Source organism: Dioscorea cayenensis, chromosome 26, assembly GCF_009730915.1.
Source record: "Dioscorea cayenensis subsp. rotundata cultivar TDr96_F1 chromosome 26, TDr96_F1_v2_PseudoChromosome.rev07_lg8_w22 25.fasta, whole genome shotgun sequence".
In the NCBI taxonomy this organism is placed as follows: Eukaryota; Viridiplantae; Streptophyta; class Magnoliopsida; order Dioscoreales; family Dioscoreaceae; genus Dioscorea; species Dioscorea cayenensis.
The window spans coordinates 1,263,856-1,288,990 of record NC_052496.1 but is presented as its reverse complement, the minus strand read 5'-3'; the positions used below and the strand labels follow the sequence as shown (position 1 = coordinate 1,288,990).

Here is a 25,135-nt window from a genome sequence, read left to right as displayed (position 1 = left end):
TTGAATATTATTATTACAAATATTTATTATAATTAAATATTCAAATTCAATATCTCATGTTAATTATTATTAGTTTAATTATTTTAATTATTTCAATTAACTATTTAAATAATTGAATTTGATATAATTAAATCTCAATAAGAGAAAGTGTTACTACACTTTAATTAGTATAATTAATAATTTTTATTTAATTAAATATACACCGATGTAAAAGTATAATTTTAATAATTTTAATTTAATTAAATCTCCATTATGGGAAAATATCATTTTACTTTTATTATTATTATTATTATTATTATTATTATTACTAATTATTTAATTTTATAAGTTTTATTTAATTAAATATTCAAAGGGGCAAAAGTGTCTATCAAAGATTAATACTATTCATTCCTCCTAATTTTGGGCGAATTAATATGCTTTTATAGTACCACTATTCATTCCTAACGCACTCCATTCTCATTCTAAGGGTGGTACATCCAAAACATATGTATAAACTACACTAAAAAAAAAAAATCATATTTTAAAAAATATATTATATATATATACCAATGTGTAATATATCAAAGAGCGACATAATACAATTTTTTTAGTTCTTTAATATTTTACAAATTGATTTATATAAATTTTTTTCCAAGAAATTATTGTTTGCCACTTGTTTTGTTTTTTTTTTTTTTTTAATGAATTAGTATATACAACATTAAAAAATTATAGTTATAGGGAAAAAAATATTTGCAAAATTTTATTGTATGGCCCTTTCACATTTTATAAATTGAGTTATATGGTAAAAATTTTGCAAAAAAAATTATTGTTGACAACTTAGTTTTTTTTTTAATATATCAAAGGGATTTTATTATATTTCTTGTGATTCATGCCCTAAATGGCATTGGACATGAGTATAAGGAAATTGCAGCTGTTATTCGTGTAAGAGAAAGTTATGTCAGTTTTGAAGAATTGCTTGAGAAGCTCACTGACTATGATGAAGCCTTATAGAATCAAGAATCAAATTTAGATATCTCAATTCCATCTGCATATTTTGCTATATCTCAAACTCAACATAACGGGTCAAAGCAATTTGCATGGCTTAATTCTCAGTCTTATCAGAACCATGTTCCTTTAAGGCATGCATCAATATAAGTAGATTCCCATTCAATAACCAAAATTCCAACAAAGTGATATGTTAATACTGTAACAAGGTAGGAAATATAGCCAAGGATTATTTCAAGATTAAGCTCAGAACTCAGAAGCAATAAGTTAGTAGCACATCATGTCCATACTGCAAATTCAAGTCATAACTAGTTAATGGGCACTAGAGCATCTCACCACGTCACACCAGATCTTCAAAATCTGAATTTGCAATCTGAGTTTGAAGGACTTGAGGACCCGAGGACTAAAGATGGTGTATATGAATTTCCTTCTTAGAACCACAAATAAAGCCACCAGCTCTTGCATCAATTGGCATCAAGGCATCTTCTTCCATTTGGCATTATAGACTTGGCCATCCTTCCTCACCAATTTTGCAACAAGTATTAAAACAAGCCTCTTTGCCTTGTCATTCATCAATAAACACCAACTTATGTAATTTTTATTGCTATAATAAAAGTCATTGACTTTTTTTCCCATTTCTAGTTTGCAAAGTTTTTTTTTTTAAAAAAGAACCTCAGGGGTTGTTTTATTGAATAGAAGTAAAGAAAACAAAAATACAAGGAGAAGAACTGATAAAAACAAGACAAACATTAGAATTTAAAACCAGAATCGATGAACGATTTCATAACCCAAATGAGGGAGGTCGCGACCAAAAAAAGAAACAAGTTAAGGTTAGAGGAGTTGGCTCCATGGGCTGCAAGAGTGATCATGGGAATCATCCAAGTAGAGGGAATACAATGAACTTTAGGAAAAATTTAAATCAGCGAGAAGAGATCGAATATGGGTAAACCGAGAGTCGAATCTCCACCGGGTGACGGGATCGGGATGATCGAGCATAGAGATAGTTTCATTCGAATTGATGAAGATGTGCTTGATGTTCGTGAAATTATCCAGACTGGACTCAAGTGCAACGGCAAGGGCGTAGATCTCATCAACAGCAGTAATTAGATCGAACCAAAGTGCAAAGAACTCGCAAGAGACACAATATAATTACAGTTTGATAGGAAAAACCCTGCAGAACTCTACCAAGAAGCCGGATTGAGATTGGAATGAGAGAACAAGAACAGCTCGTCAGCAATGGTGAAGTTGTGCAGGATGAGATTTTGTCCGGCAAGGCCACGGTGACAAGTGGTGTATTCCCTCGAACATGGGAAAGAGCTCGACATGCATCAATGACAGGAATGTTAATAGGAGTATCTCAAAAATATGGCATCACAAAGTGGATTTCCAAATGAACCAAGCGACAAAGGTAATGACAGTAGATGCAATGCATAGAGAAATTCCCATTAGTGAGCCAGGAGCCCTCAGCAAACCCATTAGGGAAATAAATACTAGCATTAAGCTTCAAGCAGAGGAAGTTCCAAAACCCTGCTTTAGTAAGACCGCATTGACAAAAAAAGGTGCTCGATTGTTTTCGGGAATAAGCCACACAAAAATACAAGGGTTATCATGGCCCAATCTCAATTGAAATAAGAAATTAGAAGTAGAGAGACGCCCATGAAATAAGAGCCAAAGGAAATGTTTAGCCCGAGGGCACAAACAGCTTCCAAAGGACATGCCAACCGCACTCAAGATCTCGCATGTAATATCGTAATGATTTAAATGCTTTATAGACAAGTGGCGAGAATCTTGTGTCATGTTTAGTGGAGGGGTTCCAAAACCCAATGATTGCAGGAATTGGAATCAATAATACTAGAGGAGAGATCATGAAAATTAAAGTTCTGGCCAAAAACATGAAATAACTGAGGCTCATTCCAGCGATCACCACTGATGAAATCGAAAATAGCAAGAGAATCAATATCAAGATCAACATTAAGAAAGGTAGGCTTGAGGGCAATGGGGATCTCAAAGCACCAAGGGTCCCATAAAAAAAGATGTTCTGTCCGGATTAATGGAGTTAATACGACAATTAGGCTTAATTCGAGTAGCAATCCCTCGTGAGGTAGCGAAAAACCAGAGCACTTGGAAGGGGGATTGTTTCTCCAAAAAAATTAAAATCACCATATTTAAACCGCAAAAATGTCCACCCAAATAGCATCACCATTGTTAAGAAAAATTAAAAAAAGTGTTTAGCCATCAGAGAATATTTAGCAAGAGAAAGATTTCTAATACCAATACCCCCTCAGCCTTACTATCAGTGACAGTGTTCCAATTCAAGTTATGAATGCCCTTTCCATTGCTGCTTCTACACCAAAAAAATTTTCGCACAACTCGGATATCTCGTAGACAATGAAGTCGGAATGGGATATACTCGAAAGGGTATAGATGGGGATAGAAAGAATAGTAGTATTAATCGAGTGGTTTTTAGCCGCTTGAGAGAGGTTGTAGTTGCTCCATCTAGAGCAAAGGTGACGTAATCCTATCAACCAAGGGATTAAAGGAGGAAGCAAAGAAGACGCTTTAGGGGAAATTAAAATACCAAGGTATTTAAAAGGAAAGGAAGCTTGAGTGAGATTGAGAATAGAGCAGATACGGGAAGAAACATGTTTGTTACACCAGGTTGGAAAGAAAATTTGAGATTTGGTGCGATTGGGACGTTGACCGGAAATGTGATTATACAACTCTAAACACTGGTTGATATTCCTAGCAGCTTTCCTAGAGGCATTAGTTATAAGAATTAAATCATCAGCAAACATAAGGTGGTTGAAATTATGATTATGATTCGGGAAAAAACCAGGGATCAAGCCAGAAGTGAGACCGTGGTTGAGATTGGTGGTAAGGATCTGGGAAACCAGGATAAAAAGGTAAGAAGAAATAGGGTCCCCCTGACGGACACCCCGGGACGAGGGGAACCAGGGGGAAGGATTGCCATTAATAAGAAGAGAGAAGGAGCAAGAGTGAAGGCAAGTCGAAATCCAAGAAATCCAGAGTGCAGGAAAATTCATGCGGGCAAAAACAGCAAGGATTGCATTCCAATTAACAGTATCGTAGGCTTTCTCAATGTCAAGTTTGATAAGCATCCTGCGGGGGTTTTTGATATCAGATTCTAAAGTATGGGCTATCTCTTGCACAAAGAATAATGTTATCGAAAGAGCAACGATTGGAAACAAAGCCACCGCTTCTCGATCGATTAAGCTAGGGAGAACAAGTCGCATTCGATTCGCTAAAAGTTTGGAAATAATTTTGAAATTAACATTGCAAAGAGATATGGGTCTAAAAATCGAAAACACAAAGGGGGCGATCTTTTTTAGGAATGAGAGTGATGAAAGTTTTACCCCAAGACGGAGGGAGAATGGATCTTTCAAAAAAACAAATGAATGACCATGAACAAATGATCCCCGATAATGGGCCAAAAACTACGATAAAAACTCAACACTGAAAACCATCGAGACCGTGAGACTTACCAGTGAGAAGATCAAGAAGAGTGAGATATACTTCCTCCTTGGTAACCTCCCGGACTAGATAGCGAGCGATTGAATCAGTGAGGCGAGGGAAATTGACCGGAAGAAGATCGATTAAGATGTCGCTATCGCTGGTGGGGGTCGACCAAAGGTTTTTGTAGAAGTCCAAAAAAAGCACCTTCAATACTAGAGTGATTTTTGACAAATGGAGCCACTAGCATCGATAACCTGAGAGATGAAATTAGTGTGAGCGAATGCGAGTAGAGGCATGGAAAAAAACTCGGTGTTCCGGCCGCCATCTTTGATCCAAAGCATGCGGGCACGTTGAGCCCATTTAATACTACATTGACTCGCAAAGAAGCGAAATTAGCATATTCTTGCATTAGGAGAGATTGGGATATAGAATTGAAATCAGAATTCTCAAGTTTACTAATGGTGATTTCACTGGACATAAGGTCCGTCTCAAGCGAATTGACACCCGATCTATGCCAGTTGGAGAGTTGATAGCGAGCGCGAGAGAGGAGATGCGAGAAAGCTTGTAAGGGATTCCCATGGGGATGACAGTTCCAAGCATCACAAACAACATCATGGCAACCTACAAAATTCAACCAATTAATATCGAAGCGAAAAATTCTAGAAGTACGGGTAGGGAACGGGGAAGAGGAGAGAAAAAGAGGCAAGTGATCAGAGAAAGACCGGGGAAGATGATTAAGAGAGTTAGAAGCAAAGGAATTGGCCCAATCAAGGTTAAACAGACATCTATCAAGTCTCGGCCCAAATGACGCAGCAAGCCCCATCCGATTGTTACACCAAGTAAAAATGAGGGCCGAGAAATTATCGCAATCAGAGTTATTAAGCTCAATAAAATTTCTAAAAAATCTAGCTTTACGATCATAGTAAGCAAATGTGCCACCTTTATGCTCGAACCTGTGGAGAATAGTGTTAAAGTCTCCCAGGATGAGCCAGGGGATATGTAAAGCGGAAAGTTTCGAAAGCTCACTCCACAAAACAACATTGTTTACGAAAAACACAAAAGAGTTATAGATAGTCAAAATAAGAAAGGTTTTTAGAGGAGTTAATAGTAATAATGAGATGGAGAGCTGCTTTAGACACGTAGATAGGGGTGACAACCCCAACAGATTTGAAGCTAAAGGACAATAATGCCGCCAGAGAAACCATCGGAAAGAATGGCGGCCCAATCCCAGTTTTTGGGAAGTTTCCGCAAAACGAAAAAGACGATCGATGTTAGCTCGGTTTCAACAAGACAAACAACAGCTTGGTTTGTGAGAGCGCATAAGACGGAAAAACACGAGTGGAGGTATCACGCAGTAAATACCCCCGCAATTCCAAAGAAATGATTTTTAGTTGTATTCATGGAGAAACAAGATAAATAAGGAGGGAAGAGAAAGACTCCCTAGGAATAGGGTTCGATTTCTCCAGTTCCACTCTCCCTTCGGGAGACGAACTGGGAATGTTAGACCCTTTCCCGAACAAGAGAATCACATCCGCCTTGGTTTGGTATTGAGCTAAAGTCATATCATCATCCGGACTATCGGGAAGGATCTCTTCCTCCGACATCTCATCGCCATCATCTTCATCGAGAAATCCTCATCCCGACAAACTATCTCGCTTCCATGCCCTCCACCTCAAGAGCAACGGAAATTTTCTCGACTAGATCTGAATGAGAACAAGGGTTTGGATGGGAAGAGGAGGTGAAAGGGGGTTGGAGAGAGGACCGAAGAGTGGGAGGTGGGGAGGTTTGACGCCTTGGAATGAAGCGCTCTGCTTTTTCTGGGGGAGGGTGAAAGGAGGTGATTTGAGTGGTCAAGTTGGGCGGTGAGGCTTTGGAAGCAAGTATGGTCCCGTCTTGGGACTTGGTCATGCTGGGCGGAGAGACTTTGGAAGTAAGCAAGGTCTCATCTTGGGACTCGGAGAGGGGAGTGGGAGCGAAAATCGAGGGGGAGATAACGGGCGTTCTTTGAACCGAGGGATCAATGGGTGTAGGGTCTGGGGAAACAGCTGTCTCCACTGTAGGATTGATGTGAGTAGTGGGGGGCCGCCCACTAAAAGTGAAGGATCTACCGCCACGTAGGCTGCGAGGAGCGGATCCTCTGGGGACGACAATCTCGGGACTCGGATCGGCTGCAACACCGTTGGTCGTGCGAATGGAGCGAGCGCCACCGCCACGACCGCGAGTGTTACCACGCCGGCGAGAAACCAAGAGCCAAGGGCCATAATCAGTATCAGAATTCTTGCCGTCCAGAAAAGCCGACGGGGGAGCGTCCGGAGAGGGGTCAGAGTCATCCATTTGTTGATCCTCGACTCCTGATACCAAACTAGATCCAGTTCCAGTTTGCCACACTGGGCGAGACGGATTAGGTCTAGCAGCACCGAGAGTCGCAGAAGAATTACAGGAGTTGGTCCCATGACTGATCAAACCACAGTAATAGCAAAAGGTAGGTAAGCGCTCATACAAAACGATGACAAAGACTCGATGGTGATCGTCGCCTATCCAAAAACCTCTACTGAGAGGTTTGGACAGATCAACATCAACAAAGATGCGAGCAAATTTGGATCGGGTAAGAGCAGCGGTAAATTCATCAACTTTAAGAAGGGTCCCAAACTGATTAGCAATGGCTTCCAAGGTCTCTCCTTCCCGAACTCAACAGAAGGTTGTGAAGTTGTATCCAAATAGCTACAGAGGAAAGCTTAGCAAATGTGGGCTCGAAGAACGGCTTCCACGGCGAGAGTTGGAAGATAATTCCGTTGACCGACCAAGGTCCATCAAGAAGAAGGCTTTTGCATTGCTTTCGCGAAGAACAACGAATAAGAAGGAAGCCATTGGGAAGATCAGATATAGAAATTTCACCGAAGGAACTCCATTTAGCAAGAAGATCAGCTTTGACTTCGGCGAAAGGGGGGACTTGCCGAAGAGCTTCCCATAAAGAGCATGCTCGGAACTTCGAGACAGTGCTCGTTCAAAGAATCACCATCAAGTTTGATGAAAAGTCAAGTGTTTTTCTTTGAGTTTGGAGAGAATATGGGGATTATGCAAGGGGAATTGTCCGAAGGTTGACGAAGGGAAGAGGCGACTTGAGCCCAAGACTTGGGTTGCGCCGGGGAAGGAGGAGGGACCGAATGTCGGTCCCCGCTTGCCATGGCAAGGGGGAGTGACTAAGAGAGAGCAGAGTCGGGATGAAAGCGAGAGAAGAGAGACGAGTCCTTCGGTTCTCGTGGTTTTTATGACTTGATCTTATTTACATGGATGTTTGGGGACCCTCTAGAATAACTTCTATTGATGGGTACAAGTATTATGTTGCCTTTGTGGATCACTTTATACATGTGGTTTTATCATTTTAAGTTCAAGTCTAATGTTTCCATTCAGTTTCCTAAGTTCAAATCTATTGTTGAGAAATATTTTAATACTCCTATTGTGTAATTTATTCAGATTGTGGGGTGTGAGTTTGAAACTCTAACCCAATTTCTTGCTCTTAATGGCATTCGACATTTCAAGACACCTCCTTGTACACCACAACACAATGACATTGTTGAGAGAATGCATAGAATTATTGTAGAAACAGGGCTTGCTTTACTCCATATTATTTCTATGCCTTTGAAATATTGGACTTATGCCTAAACAGATTACCAACAACAGTTGTAACTTGTAAATAGAAAATGTCCATTTGAACTTCTCTTTAAGCAAAAGTGAAATTATTGTAAGTTGAAAACATTTGGGTGCTTATGTTATCCTTGGTTACGACCTTATACAAATCATAAATTAGCTCCTAAATCTAAACCATGTGTCTTCATAGGTTACTCCAAAGCTCAAAGTGGCTACTTATGTCTAGATACTTACAACAACAAAATACACATATCTGGAGATGTCCTATTAGATGAAAACATTTTTCCATTTTCTATTTCTAATCACTCCTCCCACGTCACACCACAAGTGCATTCTCAATGGAACTTCACAATTGACACAATTATCTCTCCACCTAAACCAGTTCCTCCTATCTCTTCTCCATTGTCTGGTTCAACATGTTTTGCTTCACAAAAAATTTGTACATCCTCATCTTTTGGCCATGATCATGGAGACTCCTCGTCAATTCCTTCACAAGATTGGCAACCTCTTGTTGTAACTCCGGTAATCTCTCATAACTCTCATTCAGGAACGGAACCATGACTCGATGGTAAGAGGGCTGAAGCCTAAAAGCAAAACATAAAAATAAAAATAAAAAAATCCAAAAAAATAATTATGTTAAATGAAGAATAATGTGCAAATATACCAAAAATTTGAATACATATATTAAAAAAATATAAAGTATAATTTGAAATTTTGTTATCTATAGCAAATATATGAGATTCTGTCACGCCCCGAACCTGGCTCACCAGGCCCAGTGCGCTAACAAACGGCCGCACACCTATAAGGCCGAAACCAAGTAGGCATACAAGGCCTCTAAACCTAAAAAAATTAACAACAGGATTATGAGCTTGGGAGCCCAGTAAGTAACCACTAAAAATATCGGGATCACAAAATGTTTAATAATCTTTAAAACATACAAAATGTAATATAATGAAATAAATATCAAAATGAACCCATGAATCAGAAATGGTTCAAAACAGATTTAATTTACCAAAATAACGAGCATATAAGTCCCCCAAACAACTAATGCCAAAACAAAATACCATAACTCATTTATTTAAACTCGGTGACCCGAGTCGGATTTCAGAACTCATAGGTTTACCCTCGGTGACCCGAGCCAGAATATCAGAAGCCGTTATTCTTCACCGACGGAACGGTGCGAAACTATAGTTTCTATGTCAGAAGTACGTGTCGACACGGTCAGTGTTTAACCCCCAGTGACAGGGTTATTGCATTGTTAATTGGGGACTACGAATTTCTATACAAAAATATATATCTGTACATCAAAAATTATTGTCAACGCAGAAACAGTAAAATTATGTGATCCCATTTTCTATCAAAAAGTATTCCAATTATATCAAATAATCTATTATTAACTAACATAATAATCCACACAAATAAAAAAAAATTAATTAAATATGGAAATAACTCACTAAAACAAAAATATCATTTCCCAGTAATTCAAATAAATTCAATTAATCATGAATTAAACAAATAAACTAATTAAACAAATATACTAATTCAAAATATATATATATATATATATATACACACCATGAATCCGTATTTTCCTAAAGTAAAAAAAAATAATAAAAAATAACTAAAATAATATAGAAATGTTTATTTTCTAAACAATAAAATCCAAATTAACAAAATGATTATATAAACCATCATCGAAAATCAGAATTTGCATTGATTATATAAACCATTATCAAAAATCAGAATTTGCATATACATATATTTACAGATTTATATGTGGTTTACTTACTTGTCGATCGCTCAAAAACCCCCAAAATCTTACGATATTTCTTCGAGACAAAACCCTTGACGGAGAGACCTATCCCCGTCCTCGCCGCCGGTAGCACACACCAAATCAAAAGAAAAAAATAGGAGAAGAGGGAAAAAAAAACTAATCTCTCCCTCTTCTTAATCCAAACAAAGATCTATAACGAGAAAAACAAAGAGACGGCAACTAGGGTTTTGAAACCTAATTAAAAGATAAGTAAATAAAATTCCGTAACTGCCATCCATGCACAAAAAATAAAATAATTAAAAAAAGTGTGGGGCCCACAATCTACCCTCCTAAAAAAAAGTTTAGTCCTCTAAACTTAACTTAACCATCAAAGCAGACTTCAAGTAAAATTCAGACCATGAAAAAGTTCGAGCGTCATCGAATTAGATGATAAGATTCAAAGACCAATGGATTCAAACAAAACTTGATTGATGATACTTCTAAGGACAATGGTCACACAAAAACAATAAACCAACCTTTGATTTGTCTTAAACTCATATCAAACATAATATAGAATTCAATGCTTTTGAACATCCTTGATTAAACATCAATATGAGCATATATTATCATGTGTTTGTTGTCATCCGACTTCAAAAGAATTTAAAGCCACAAAAAAACATTACCATCATTGCAATCTATCAAACCTCGATTAAAAATCCCCAATTCCTGTATCATCCCATGGATATGATAACTAAATCAAACAAGTTTATAAAAAAACTAAAATGCCATTAATTTCTTTCTCATCCACTGGAATCAATGTTGCCTACTAAAATCACCTGACATGATTCTCATAGATCAAACTTGTCAACCATCAAACATCAAGACTTCAAAATTATACATATACTCCAGTCCACAACAATATTTGAACACTCTAAAATTTTCTCATTGATTGAAAAACATAAGCAAATTAAAACCAATCGAGAACCGCCAATTATCTACCAAGCTTAAACTTTGTTTTGAATCATCCTCAAACAAATATTTGGAGTATAATCATCAAAATTTCTTAAATCTTCCTAAACACTAAGGTATGATCCTTTATATCTTTTTGCTGGTAGAATTAGTTATTTCACCTTCGAAGTACATAATGATTCTCTAGATTGACCATTACTTCAGTAAAAGCAATACAACTGAACATAAGAATCATATATATCATTTAGAGTCTCTTCTTAGTTTCAAGAAAATCAAAGAAAAGTATCGAATTATAATAATTTTGCTCCGCAAAAATTTCAACCATTATCTTGCCACTCAAAGCACCAAAAACTACAAAACAAACAAACAAAGTCGGGGAACATGATCGACACATTAACCTCCAGAAATTTTTCCTAATTATAGCAATATTTAACTTGCCAACATCATGATTTTTCCTCAAAATAAATTTACTCACCAAGCTAAAATGTGATAAAGTTCCATAATATTATGTTATCTCCAATAGAATCCTTAAATGATAAATATAATAGTTAAAAAGTAAGCTTAATTATTTGTAATAAAAATGTAAATAAAATAATTTAATAATTTAAAATAAAATAGGTATTGATAATCCAAATGTTATTTGTATGGTTGATTTTTGCTATAAAATTCAACTAAAATCTAATGGTCATTGAATTGTCTGAGCATCCCCAAGATTGTCGTTAAATTTTTTTTTAAAATACAAAAAAGTATTTTTATCATTTTATATTTATTTTTTAATTTGTATTAGTAATTGAAAGCATGTGATTTTTTGTATTATTAAAATATATTTTTTATTCATAAATTATTAATAAATCTAACATATCAACTATTGATTCAAAAAAAAAATAATAATAATAAATTATTGAAGGCGAATCATCATCCATCCCTAAAGTTTAAAATCCTTTCCCTAAACTTGAAATTTCATTATCTAATTTAATTCTAATTCAATTTTAAATGATTTCAGTAGTATGAGAGAGAGATTAAAGCGCAACATCAATTAATTAAATAAGTTTGTGTGAAAATTGAATATTATTTTTTTTTTATTTGCCCCCTTAAAAATATTTTCTGGCTCTTCCCTTGCGTGCAATTAGAAAAAAGTTAAGTGGCTTTTGGTTTAAAAAAAAAAATTATGACCACATTATTATAAATTACAAATATTTATGCTCATAAGTGAAATGAACCATATTGTAATCTCTAAAAAACTTTAGATGGGCATTTGATCCAAGCCTCTAATCACAACAGAGTTTGTCTTGTATTTAATGCATCATTGTTGTTAATCCACTGGAAGGGACTCTATACTTCTCTTTGTTGTGTCACTCTAAGGTGGTGTTAGGTTGGATGTAATTTTAAATACAGTGGATTTCCAATTACAATATAATTGGAAATATTTGGTTTTCAAAATACAGTGCAATCAAATCTTGTGTTTGGTTGGGTGTAACTGGAATTACTGTATTATAAGATTTTTTTTGTTTATTTGGAAGGATTTGTAAATTTAAAATTAAAAAACACATGTATATAAGTGGATGTATATGTGTGTATATACGCACATCTATGTATATGTATATCAATATATACATATATATATATATATATATATGTGTGTGTGTGTGTGTGTGTATATGAATATATACACATATATACATATATGTATATGTAAATATACCATATATTGTTATATGTATACGTGTATAAATGTATGTATGTATATGTATATATGTGTATATATGCATATGTATATGTGTGTATATATGCATATACATTAATATATATATCACCTAAGGATTTTCAACTCCCGGGATTTCAACTTACGCCCAATTTGGGCGTAAAACCAAATCCCTCATTGGATGTAATCTAAGTTACATGGGTTTTTAAAATCCTGTGAAACAAACAATTGATTTCTAAAATCAAGTAACTCAAGTTACATGTAATTCAAGATTCCTCTAAACAAAAGTGATTTTTGTGATATATTCCCACCATTCTGACATACAAATTCATTTAAAATTTTATATAAAAATTAGCAATAATATTATTTTTTAATTTAGAATAAAAATGAATTAAATAACTACAATGTTTTTTTTAACCATACCCATTTCTTGTGATTATTAATATAATTCTCTTCATTTATATAACTTAGAAATTTGAAGAAAAAAGTAAAATTGGAAAGAAAAAAAAACAAACAAATAAATATGTTTTAGTATTATAAAATGATAAAATTTTGTTGACGAATAGACCACAAGCGTCCCCCATTGAAAGATTGTCAAAGAGACAAACCGGTACGGAAATACACCCATTATGGTGGCTTACAAAGCTCCTAAAAAAATTCTCATGCCCTATAATTCTGAAGGAGTGATACCATTGTTTCTCCCACAAAGGACCTACACCCAGGCCCGTAAGTAATATTTATGAACAATATTGGACTCGAGTATACAGTGTTCATACACTATTATTGAGGTAAGGATTTGAACCTTTACTCTCCCCTTAGTACTTTTGTGTCATATTATTGGGTTATACAATAGCTGACAATCACAATTATTTTGAAATATAAAAATTTTCTCAAAATGACTTGTTTCAGAATTGAGGGGGTACTATGTTGTTTTCTTTTAATAGATGTAGTTTATCCAAAGGAAAAAAAATCAACACTTGGCAGCACAATGCAGCAGTCCTTTGGGATCAACTGGATCAAAGGAGGCACCATAGTCTTAATTTCAGGCAATCCTGCTGCTTTAAATTGATCCTTTTGTCAGATATATATATATATATATATATCCTCGAGGTGTCAACAACCAACACATAATAAAGATCATAACCAAATATTTTTTATATGTATCCTTGAGGTCAAAAAGCAAATGATGCATGACTGGAAACAAACATCAGTGGATTTTCAGATCCAAAGATTGAAACTGGCTCATCTACGGGATTTGGAAGTCTCTCTCGCAGGGTGGAATCAAATCTAATATAATCTAATATAATGTTGCTCGGATGTGATTAGCAGCGGCCAGATCCCACAACGGGACAAGTCCGGAGGCTCCTTTCTTGTCTCGGCATATTAAAGCTTGCCAGAAGCAGTGGGGTCTCTTCTCGCAAACCAACTTTTTCACGTGGCATCATGTTCAAGGGCTCTTAATAAGCAGATCAGAGGCCACCTCACCTCAACCAAACAAGGTTTTATCGCCTTATATCTCGAATCATTGCTTGAAACATTGTTGAGCCAGAGTGGCCCAGCTGACAACAAAGTGAGTACTAATTTTATTGAGATTAGACGGAATACATGAAAGCATCTGAATATGTATTTAGACATGATAATATATTATTGAGATTGCATTATATATATGTTAATTACTTCGTTTTTGTTCATCAGACATGATTAATTTAAGTGGATAGACTGACGAACTTCAACTGGCTTTTTCTCTATATGTATATGACTTCCAGGAGAATCCAAAGCCAGTGGCAAATTAACAGGGGAGGCGGGGATACTAGCATAGATTTACATGGGTTACTTGGTGAAATCAGAATTCCCACTATGTTAATAATATAGTAGTAGTACAGCAGCAACCTTGGATTTTTGTCACCATGATACGATAGAGCTCAATGCAGGCAGACAAAAAAACGAAGCGAAAGTGGTAGGGGACCCTTTCCTTTGCAATTGCTCTTCAGCCGTTTTATTAAGAAAAATTAAAGGAGATCCTTTTCTTATTGGAGTGTGGATGCGTGTGTGCCCGCTCTCTCGATTCTTTCTTCGCCTCGGACATCCCATTCTCCCTGACGTCGGGCATTTTTGGTTGGTTTATCTTACCGTTTAATTTTTCTCTCACTCTCGCTTTTAACAATTTTTTTTTTAATTTTTTTCATTTTTGCTTTTGCTACTACACATGATTTTGGTTTCTTTAGATGGGATCCTGGAATTCCTGGAACAGTAGTACTAACTAGTAGCTACTGGCTACTTGTACTGGTGCCGTGTGAGGCGATGTCGAGAAATTTAACTCCGCTACTGCGTCCTATGGTGAACAACGGTTGGGGCCTGGCAGGATTCGCAAAGGGTAGGACCCCGACCCCCCCTAATTATATAGCAGCATTGCAATTTGCAAAACCATCATCAGATTCATTTTATGTTGGTGTGCAAAGCTGGTCAGCTAGGAAGTGTGATGATAAATCTTGTGCATTTTTATTATCAAGCTCTGGAAGTGGCGGCAGACCTGAAGAAGAGAAGGATCCTGTGAGCATGAGCAGGCAGTTTCCCAATACTACTGTGGGCGTCATCGCTGGTCTTTCACCCCTTTCTACGCTGGGTTTCTTGGAGAAGCTGGTCAGATGGAGTTCCGCTGATGATGGAGGAGGAGGAGGAGGAGGAGGTATGAGCCCTCCTTTCATCGTCTCCAATGATCCAGTGCGGCTTTCCAACTACGAAAGGGACAGGTTAAACATAAATCCCAAGAACGGCAGGCACGGGCGCTTGGACCCGGGTCCTGTTGTGGAGAAACTACGCCAGCAGAGGCTCTTCCTTGAGAGGTCCGGTGCTCGATGCATCGTCATGCCTTGCCACATCTCCCATTCCTGGTTCAACGACATAGCCTATGGTTGCTCTGTGCCTTTCCTGCATGCCGCTCACTCTGTTGCCACGGAACTCAAAGCATCCAACTTGAGGCCCGTTCAAACTGGAACCAATGTCTGCATTGGCATTCTTGGCACCCAGACCATCATTGATTCCGGTTTCTATCAAAGCAGCCTCAACAGCCAGGTGAGCAAGCGCCTATGCCCATCTCTTCTATCATCACTCTCTCTCTCTCTCTCTCTCTCTCTCTCTGTTTTCATCTTCATTTTGTTTGCCTCTTTCAACCAAGCTTTTCTGCTCAAAAGTTAATAGTATGAACAAGCGCATCACATCAAATTAATTGCTCTCTTTCAATTATAACTTAGAATAACAAAAATACACGAAAGGAAGGACGGCCGAGTGTTGTGTTATGAGACAAATTGTGAAAAATTATCCAGTAGCTCTGATTGTTTGTTTTACGCAGGGTTTTGAGGTGATGGTGCCTGATAAAGCAACCATGGAGCATACAGTAATCCCAGCCATGGAGGCATATCACAGAAAGGATATAGAAGGCGCCAGAAATCTTCTCAGAATTGCCCTCCAACTTCTTCTGGTGAGGGCTGTTAGCACTGTCATCCTCGCATCAGATCACTTGTGCGGTCTTCTACCTCACCATGATCCCCTCTGCCACAAATGCATTGACCCTATGGATGCTCTTGTCAGATCCACTATACAATGGGCTCGATCAGCCTCAACTTCTTCTGGTGAGGGCTGTTAACACTGTCATCCTCGCATCCGATCGCATGTGCGGTCATCTACCTCACCATGATCCACTCTGCCACAAACGCATTGACCCTATGGAGTGTGGATGCTCTAATCAGATGGACTAGCCAAATTGCTCAGCCAAAATAAAATGGCAGATTTTTTAAATTTAAAAAAAAAAAAATTCTCAAACAGTAAATCCCTGAATTTATCAGTAGTAGTGCCTCTGTTGAATTGGGTTTATTTATCTTGTTTCTTATCCCTTCTAAGGGACCAGAATCAGAAAATGCAAGTTCCTATAAAAATAAAAACTAAAAAATAAAAAGTGAATTAAGCTTCTAAACAGCCTAAACTGATGAATGTCAAAATTTTATATCATATGTAACCAATCAAATTCTGTGGAATGTCAGTATACTAAATTCACTGCTTGTTTACATGTCAGTTAAAGAAGAAGACATAGCGAGAATTCATGGGGTTCCACTTCCAGCTAACTAGACAAGACAAGCTATTAACCCACCATGTAGCATGTCAGGAATCAGCCAAGTCAAAAGCATAATGGCGAACTCATACAATCTGCCAAATGCATCTACTCTGCTTCTTTAGTGCATTCTCCCAAATCTCCTGAAACAGTTGCTTGCCCTGTTTATAAACTCTTCTTGGGGTGGGAATTTTTCTAACATAAGATTAATAAATATCAGAAACCAAGCACTCCTGTAAAACAAAATCAACGTAACATCCGCATCACAAGGGAATATATCTAGTCTTCACCCACGAAACAAATAGAATTCTAAAATACTTCAACGAAGGGTGTGCAACAAACGAACACAATAGCCCAACAGCCTTAATAGACAAATCCTGTCGAAATCCATAGAGAGTTGTTTCCATGGCACAATAATCCTAGAGCCTGCTACTATTACCAAATTTCTCAAATGATGCAACTGGATAAAGACACGACCTATACATATCAATATCCAAAAGAAAAAACAAAAATTTGGCTTATAAGAGAAGGTAACCTCCCCATTCCCTACTGTAGCTTCTTAATCCCTGGAAAGGAAGGGAGAATCGCTATGAGAGCATCACCATATCCTACTGGTTCTGCAAAAATCATGCACATATGAATCAAAATGTGAATAGTAATGGTCCTAATACAGAAGGCCACGATAAATATGGATGCTACAACAGAAAGACCACCAAAAGTCTTCTCTACTTACCACCATCTCGTCTAAATATCTTGATGACCTCTCCTGAAACATCTGACTGAAATGGATAAACATGTATAAATATGGGAAATGAGAGAACAGTCTCCATTTTTAAGAACATCAGAAATTCCAAAACCACTTAGCACCTCAATTGGAATCTCCCCACCAAGCTGCTCAACATAACAAATTACTTGACCTTCTTTGACCTGTTGCTTCTGTAAGAAAATCATATGGTTGAATGATGAGAAATGCGATCAAGCCCCTTTTTATCCTTTTAATTTTTTTGGGTGGCTGTTGTGCATGTGTGTGCGTGTGCGCACGCATGCACAGGTGTGTATTGCACCAGCACACATCAAACTCAAAGAAAGAATATTTTTTAGCGCAGAAGATGATACAAGAGTTATTTCAGGCTTGATGAGATAAATAAAAGATGTGTCAGGGTTCCAGTTTCAGCAACTGACAACACATTACTGACTGCAAGGACATAGTTAAGTAGCCCATTAAAAGTCTAGACACAACTAATTGAAAGAAAAAACAATATAAAGCAATATAATAGAACAGGATGTTGTTAGTCTGAGATAATAATTGGCTAAACAAATGGTGCCTCTGGTAATTCATGTATATTCCAAGTTTCCGGCGTTACTTAAGAAATCAAAAGAATTATTTTGTAACAATGAATATGTGATGACATAACCAGCTCAAAAAATGCTATTACATTTCATAAAACATCATCACCATCATCATCATCATAAAAATAATAATAAAATCTTATTTGCAAACTCTAAAACAAACCCATTTGCTTCAGTATAAGATAATTATAAGCAAGGCGTTTACCTCTTTACATGATGGAGGCGCCTTTTTTCCTTTTATGGTTCTGGATCTCCTAAAGAATCCAACCTTCAAAGATGAAATAGTGTCAAAAAAAGATCAAGTAAAAAAGTATGGATATGCTTTGTAGGGAAAAAAAAACATACCTTTGGGGATTGAAGAATCATCAATCCTTCATCATGGGAACTGTCAAGTATTTGTTGGAAACTTCCTGGAGAAGGTTTTGGTTTAGAAAGAGTCAAGGAAGTTGTTGATACAAAGCCATTTTGATCCAACAATTCGTTTGAAGAACTTATTTGGATTGGAGGACTTGAAGCGGCCAGGTTTAACATTTTGTCATTTATATCCCTCTTTACATAGAGTCGAAAGCCAGAAAGCTATGCATAACAATCAATGCGAGAACAAAGGATCACAATTCAATGTTCATAACCCTCAAAACTAAAAATAGACTTTCACAGTATCTGAAGTTTCACAACACTTACATTCAGTCCAAACTCTGCAATAGAAGTTGTATCACAAATTACATTGAGTAAAGACTCCACCTGAAAAAAACAAGAGGCACTAATCACTTTATACAACATAGACCAGGAGAAAATGAGAAAAGCATGCATGTACACACAAATATTGCCAAAAGAAAAAAAGCAACAAAAAAAAACACACACACACATTTTATCCTAGAAAAGCTATCACCATTGTCAAATTGTCAAAGTACAAATAGTGAAAAATGGACTTAAATTTCAACACTAAAACACCTTTGGCTGCACAATTTCTTTTAAGCATATTTTTGAGGTTAACACAACATGAAGAATGAAAACCTTATTGTAGTTGGTTCTTTAACAATAATAACCTCAAATAAGCCATAAATAATTACCACAGTCATTACCATCAACAAAAAATTGAACTTGCAACAATGCTAGTGCAAATAAAAACAAGTTAGTATAACCAATTGAGCAACATGCAAAAGTTGTGCATGTGATTTGAGGCTCATCACATTGAAACAATATAGTTGAAGATGTTAAAACCATGATGCAGTCAACATGCACTTTTATCCTTTCAACAAAAGCAAATTCAAGCATAAATTTAGATATGTAAAATGCAAGCTAATACAAAACCACACAACAAACAGCCACGAATATGGTAAAAAAAATACTGAAATTCCATGCTTATGTTGGAGCTAACAACAAAGATTCAAAAGGCTACAAACTTCTGGAGAAAAAGGAATAAGCTGATCCCTGGTAGATTTCTCTTCTTCCAAAGCGCCAACTTCTATACCATTCTCTGCCAGTCCAGATATAAATAAATATAAGTCCAAGTTATGAGAATAGACATATTACTCTATTTAAGAAAAATGTCTATACAGAGCAGCAATAATAAAATGAAATAAAATCTTCCGGTGAATATCTAACACTTTGTCCTTCCTTTGTTGAGTTTTTTTAGAATGTGGAGATGTGCAAGCCATAAATGTCAAGAGCACTGTTAACCATGACTTGGTAGGTAATACATCCAAACTTCTAAATAACAGAACAGCATTAAGAAAAGTAACAAGACAAAAAGTGCTTCGCAAAAAAATCTTGACAAACAAGTTAATATTATGCAATACATGATAAGCACCTATAACAAGAAAATAGAACACATAAATAAAAGTTATTAAAAACAGAATACACAAAAAAACTGCAGTGAAATATCAAGCAATTCGTATTTCAGTAATCCTTAAACCCTCAAAGAGTAATATGTACTAACAAAAGAACATACTTGCAGAAGATATGCCACAGTTTACAACAATTGGATATGCAGGCCGCAAAGACTTCCAACTAAACTTTGTGCCATGGACTTGGTCAGGGCTTAATTGAATTCCTCTCAGCCCAAATGAGGTTTGCACTCCAGCAGAATTGACCTTAAAAGTTATATCCAGTCTTGAGCATTTAATCTTCTTGAAGCCAGACAGTAGGTTGGGTAATATGGTATTTGTAGAAGCTCCTAGGCTACCTGGAAGTATGACATCAGAAATGAGTTCAAAGAACAGGGAACGATAATTTGTAAAATTCTTCACTTTAAAGAATGGATTCTACATTTTGAATGAAATAGAGGTCGTGCAGATAGTAAAACAAGTGCTACTTTGGAAAGCATTTCAAGGTTATTGCAGAGATTTTAAGCTCAAAGAACATAGAACATGTGATGCACTCCAAATAAGCATCAAGGAGTATCTTAATAGCGTCAAACACTTTTTTTCCTTCCTCTACAAAAATGGCTATACCATATTCCTAAGAAGAAGAAGAAGATATAACAAATAAAACAGGATGCAAGTCATGATCAAAAGCAGGAAAGGCTGGTCCTTCCACCCAGGGTGAGCAGAGCCAAAAAAAGCACCAATTTCTTGTTCCATACAGGAATTAGTTACCAATGGCTCACTAATATGATTTTCTACAAATAGATAAACAAATGAGCACGTAAAACACATAATATTCTTTAAAGTTTAAACAAAAATATGTGGAAGCAATGGTATTGACAAATATATTTCTCCCTGCATCGCATGAGATAATAACAAAATTAGAAGATTACTTCAGGGATGTAGGAGAAGATAATTTTGAATAACTTGTTGACTGGCAGCAAACTCTCTAAAATGCTCCAATAATTATGTCTGGTGTTAACCCGTACTGAAGGATTATTAGGATTTATGATGTGAAACCATTCATTGGTTGTGAAGTGTTATAGAAACAGTAGGATGTTTCTGTGACTCATGAAACAATTAGATACTGCAAGGTCAGCAAAGAATGTCCAATCTTGCTTAAGACACAAGCAAGCCAGTGACAAAGGAGATGGTCAGGAGAGCATTCACGAAACTGACAGAGTGAGATATGTCTGGTGTGCATGTTTGGACTGGAGACATTCAAATGGCCTGTATATTAGTACTTCTAGTATTTAGAATTTAAAAAAAAAGGCATGTCTATGTAGGTGCCACATTCCTAATGACAGAATAACATTTGATGCTCGTGGATGGATGGATGGATGGATGGATACTTCATCAACCAATATTGTTAACACATGCAAAATTTATACCTCAAAACATAACACTGAGGATTTTATGAGAAAAAACAAGAAATTCTGGGTCGAATTTTCCAACTAGGAAATACCCCTATCATTCATATGTGGCCATTAATTCAAGTAAGTATACCATAATACCTGTCTAGCGAAAGCATAAATATGCAATGCCGACCGGCTCGGCTAATAATACAACACGCATCATCCTATTCCTGGTGGTCACATTAATAAATGCAATGGGAAAAAACACAGTGGAAGAGTAAATCAACACCAAAAAAATATAATTGAAAAAGACATGAAGAAGAAGAAGAAGAAGAAGAAGAAGAAGGAGAATACGAATTGGCTTTCATTGGGTATCATGATAAACAGTTTATATGCAACTTAACTTTTCCTGAGAATAAACGGGGGTTTGGTAGGTAACTAGGTATGGAATATCAACTTACAAGAAGCCATGGATGACGCTCAGTCTCCGCTTCCTTGTTTCTCTCTCTCTCTCTCTTTCTCTCTCTTTCTCTTGGGAAGCAGGAAGGCTAGTGTAGACACCCACGGACCACGGTCACACACCTTCTCCTTTCGAGAGAGGGAGAGAGATTTGGAGCCGCCACGGACTTTCCCTTGGAATTCATCCGTTCCAATCCAAACTGATCTCGACCGTTCATGATTTCTGGCCCGCGCTTTGGAAGCACGTGAGATGAGAGGCCCAGAGTTACCACGTGGCCCACCACCATGTCCACAGTACTGTTTGGGCCTTGTGCTCGAAGCACGGTCTCACCATTGATGAATTACCGATTCAACCATTCCAAAGCCAACCAAAAAAAAACATCAAAATATAACTTCATTTGCTAAGGAGCCTAATTTGTTGGTTTTATTTATTTATTTATTTATTTATTTTACAAAATATGGAGAAACCATGTATCAGACTCATATGCACAAGTTGAGAATTGATTATATAGCCCAAACACCCTCAATCACCCTCAATCAGAGTCGAAAGATTTGGATGAGAACTTACACCCACAACATGATAAACCGTTACCACTATTGTTTCTATTAAATCTTTAATTCGAAACTTTTGAATGTGTCACCTTTGATTTTTACAGTGGAACTATATACCGCTAGGTTATAAATACTTTGGTTATTTTTAATTTTTTAAAAGTGGCATGGTTTATCCGTTCTAATTGAAAATATATATATATATATATATATATATATATATATATATATATATATATATATATATATATATATATGATCAATTTGGTGGAGAAAATAGGATATTGGTGGATAGGATGTAAGGATTAGATATGAGTAGGAAAGGATATGGACATGATAAAATAGATAAAATTATTCTTTATAAGAACCCATAATTCATATATGTAGCAAAATAAAACATATCACATTAAAATCAATTAGATAGAAATAAAAAATCATCCAATTTGAACACATGATCTAAGAAAAAATTTAGATGAAAAACAATATATTTAAGCACTAGATCGACAAGCCTTCGGATGCGAGAAGCTCTGGTGAAATTGGTGTCTAACTAGTTATTGACAAGTTTTTTTCCCAAGTCTCTGGTTCAAAGATCAAAGAAGAGATACAATTAAACCTTAGATTAAGGAGAGAGTAACCAAATAAAATGACAATTATCATGTAGGCGGTAGAATAATGTGAGTCAAAAGGATAATACAATCATATCTTATTGGCTCACTAAATACAAGATATGATAATCTATCATATCCTATCGTGTTTATCATGTCCACTAAACAAGAATATATATATATATATATATATATATATATATATATATATATATATATATATATATGTGTGTGATTAGTTTGAATCCTAATCATTGATTTAGTCAATAATAACATTGGATTAATTCGGAGTGATGAGAGAGAGAGAGAGAGAGAGAGAGGAGCAATGTGTGTAATGAATGGCTAGTGGTGGGTGGGCATTATCGGTTGTGGGACCTTAAATTATAGAGCAGGAGGACCAGGATTGGGGGTGCCTCTCATCCATTGGCACTGGTCACTTGGTCTTTCTAGCTCTTGGTGTTGCTGAGAGTGAAACCTTTGACAAAAGCCCATATATACCTATCACCTATGTATCAATTATGCGTGCAGGAGGATATAAAAGATTCTTCTCCTGATCAACCAGTTACCTCTTCTTTACGCATGCGGTGCTCCTCCATTATATTGTCCAAGGAATGACTAGTCACTCCCCCGCGACCGGCACGTTGATTCTCTTTGCATATTGCATGCAAGCCCACACATCCCGTTACTATTATGTCTTTGTGGCGCAATTTATTCTTTCTATGCATGTGTAAATCTTATTAAATGCCATTTGTCCTCAGTTTATAAATAAGTTAATGTATAATTTTGTTTAGTCAAAATATCTTGCACATGGATTTATGCTCAAGAACGATCACCCATGTTCCGCCATCTTATCTTGTGGACCATTTGCACTACGAAATTTTTAAAAAATAAAAAATAAAAAAAATGTGTGAAGGGTAGAGGTTACTACCCTCAGAATTTCAGTTCCCTTCATTATACACATTGAGACCACTGAGTATTCAATTCCAATAGTTAGACATAAAGAAAACATCAAGCATGAATGAAAAAAATTATCGTTTACCCTTATGCAATATTTGCACTAATAGCCAATAATAATAATAATAATAATAATAATAATAATAATAATAATAATAATAATAAATAACAAGTAGAAAATAAATATAATAACCGAGAGAGACGCAAAATTTTATAGTAGTAATAATTTGGCAAACTATAACCTATCTCCACCACAAAGAGATTTCTTCAATAGCTAAAAAATAAAAAAATAATTAAAAAATAATAAAAAAAAAAGCAAACTCACAAAAGTCAAATGAAAATTGTTATTGTATTAATTTCATGAGAAAGCACTTTGAATCCGAGTAAGGGGCTCTTCCCAATATGAAGGTGCATACATAATATTGATCAGTCCTTTCAGTTATTCCCTAAATGTCAATGAGGCAGACAAAATACAGGATGGCTTTGTTGTGGAGCCGGTGTCCTTGCCGGATTCGGAGACGGAGGAATTTGGCCCCTGGTTAAAGCCACGACGTCGGCAGCTAGCCTCGAGGGGCCGGGGTGATGACAGGGGAGGAACGAGAAACCCTATTCCTAGGGGCCACTCCGGAGACGACGATGGAGGGCTTGACAGGTGGCCTACTACATGGGCTTCAGGCCAACACGTGGTTGATTCCTCTCATTTGCAGGAGACACGTGGCAAGCAATTAAATTTGGAGGGGGCTTCTTGTTATTTTCCGTTTAACCCAAATCCTTCTGTTGATAATCTCGAGGCTCTTCCTCCCGTTGAGAACAATTTGAAAGGTGATGGTGGTGTTTCTGGTTCCGAGGTAGCGCCTTTTGGGCTATCCGTTGTAAGGAGCGCCATTGACCCTAGTTCCAAGGCGACCTTCGCGCCTTCCGCTTTGGTCATTCCTGCTGTCACTTCCAACAGGGCTTCACCGGCTCCCAATGCTCCTCTCCACCTGGGAAATCAGAAAAATCACCCGTTGGATCCGCCTCCCTCCTTTGAGACCCCGCCACCCTCTCTGAGTTTTTCAAAAGACCCTAACCTTCCCCAACCTATGCTTTTGACTTCAGTGAACCTTCAAACTTCCTCTTCACAGTTACTGCCTGAAGATAGTCATCTAATGGTAGTTGAAAAGATGGTGCAAGTTTTGGCTGAATTTCCCCATAGTGACCGCTCAATGGAAGACTTTTCCTCTGATGATCCTGGCTCATCACAGGAGGTTGACGACGACATGACTCTTTCTCTTTACCAGAAGGATGCTAAATCTGCAGACCATTGCTCGTAGAGCTCCATCCAAAAGAAGCATGAAACCAAAAAAAGGGAGAAGCTCCCCGA

General features: G+C 36.7%; 2 protein-coding genes across 2 annotated transcripts; one reads left to right on the top strand and one right to left on the bottom strand.

Annotated features, from left to right (window-relative positions):
- Positions 1 to 14,864: 14,864 nt before the first annotated feature.
- Positions 14,865 to 16,500, top strand: LOC120253220. Its single transcript, XM_039261546.1, has 2 exons — positions 14,865 to 15,602; positions 15,880 to 16,500. The coding sequence occupies exons 1-2, from the start codon at positions 14,865 to 14,867 to the stop codon at positions 16,171 to 16,173; spliced, it is 1,032 nt and encodes a 343-aa protein (XP_039117480.1). The 3' UTR covers positions 16,174 to 16,500.
- Positions 16,501 to 16,939: 439 nt separating this feature from the next.
- Positions 16,940 to 21,830, bottom strand: LOC120253125 (biotin carboxyl carrier protein of acetyl-CoA carboxylase-like). The gene is made up of 9 exons (XM_039261416.1): positions 21,667 to 21,830; positions 19,937 to 20,170; positions 19,389 to 19,462; positions 18,667 to 18,726; positions 18,331 to 18,561; positions 18,191 to 18,253; positions 17,503 to 17,571; positions 17,369 to 17,414; positions 16,940 to 17,252 (listed from the first exon to the last, which is right to left on the bottom strand). The coding sequence occupies exons 1-9, from the start codon at positions 21,674 to 21,676 to the stop codon at positions 17,182 to 17,184; spliced, it is 858 nt and encodes a 285-aa protein (XP_039117350.1). The 5' UTR covers positions 21,677 to 21,830; the 3' UTR covers positions 16,940 to 17,181.
- Between the last annotated feature and the right edge of the window lie 3,305 nt (positions 21,831 to 25,135).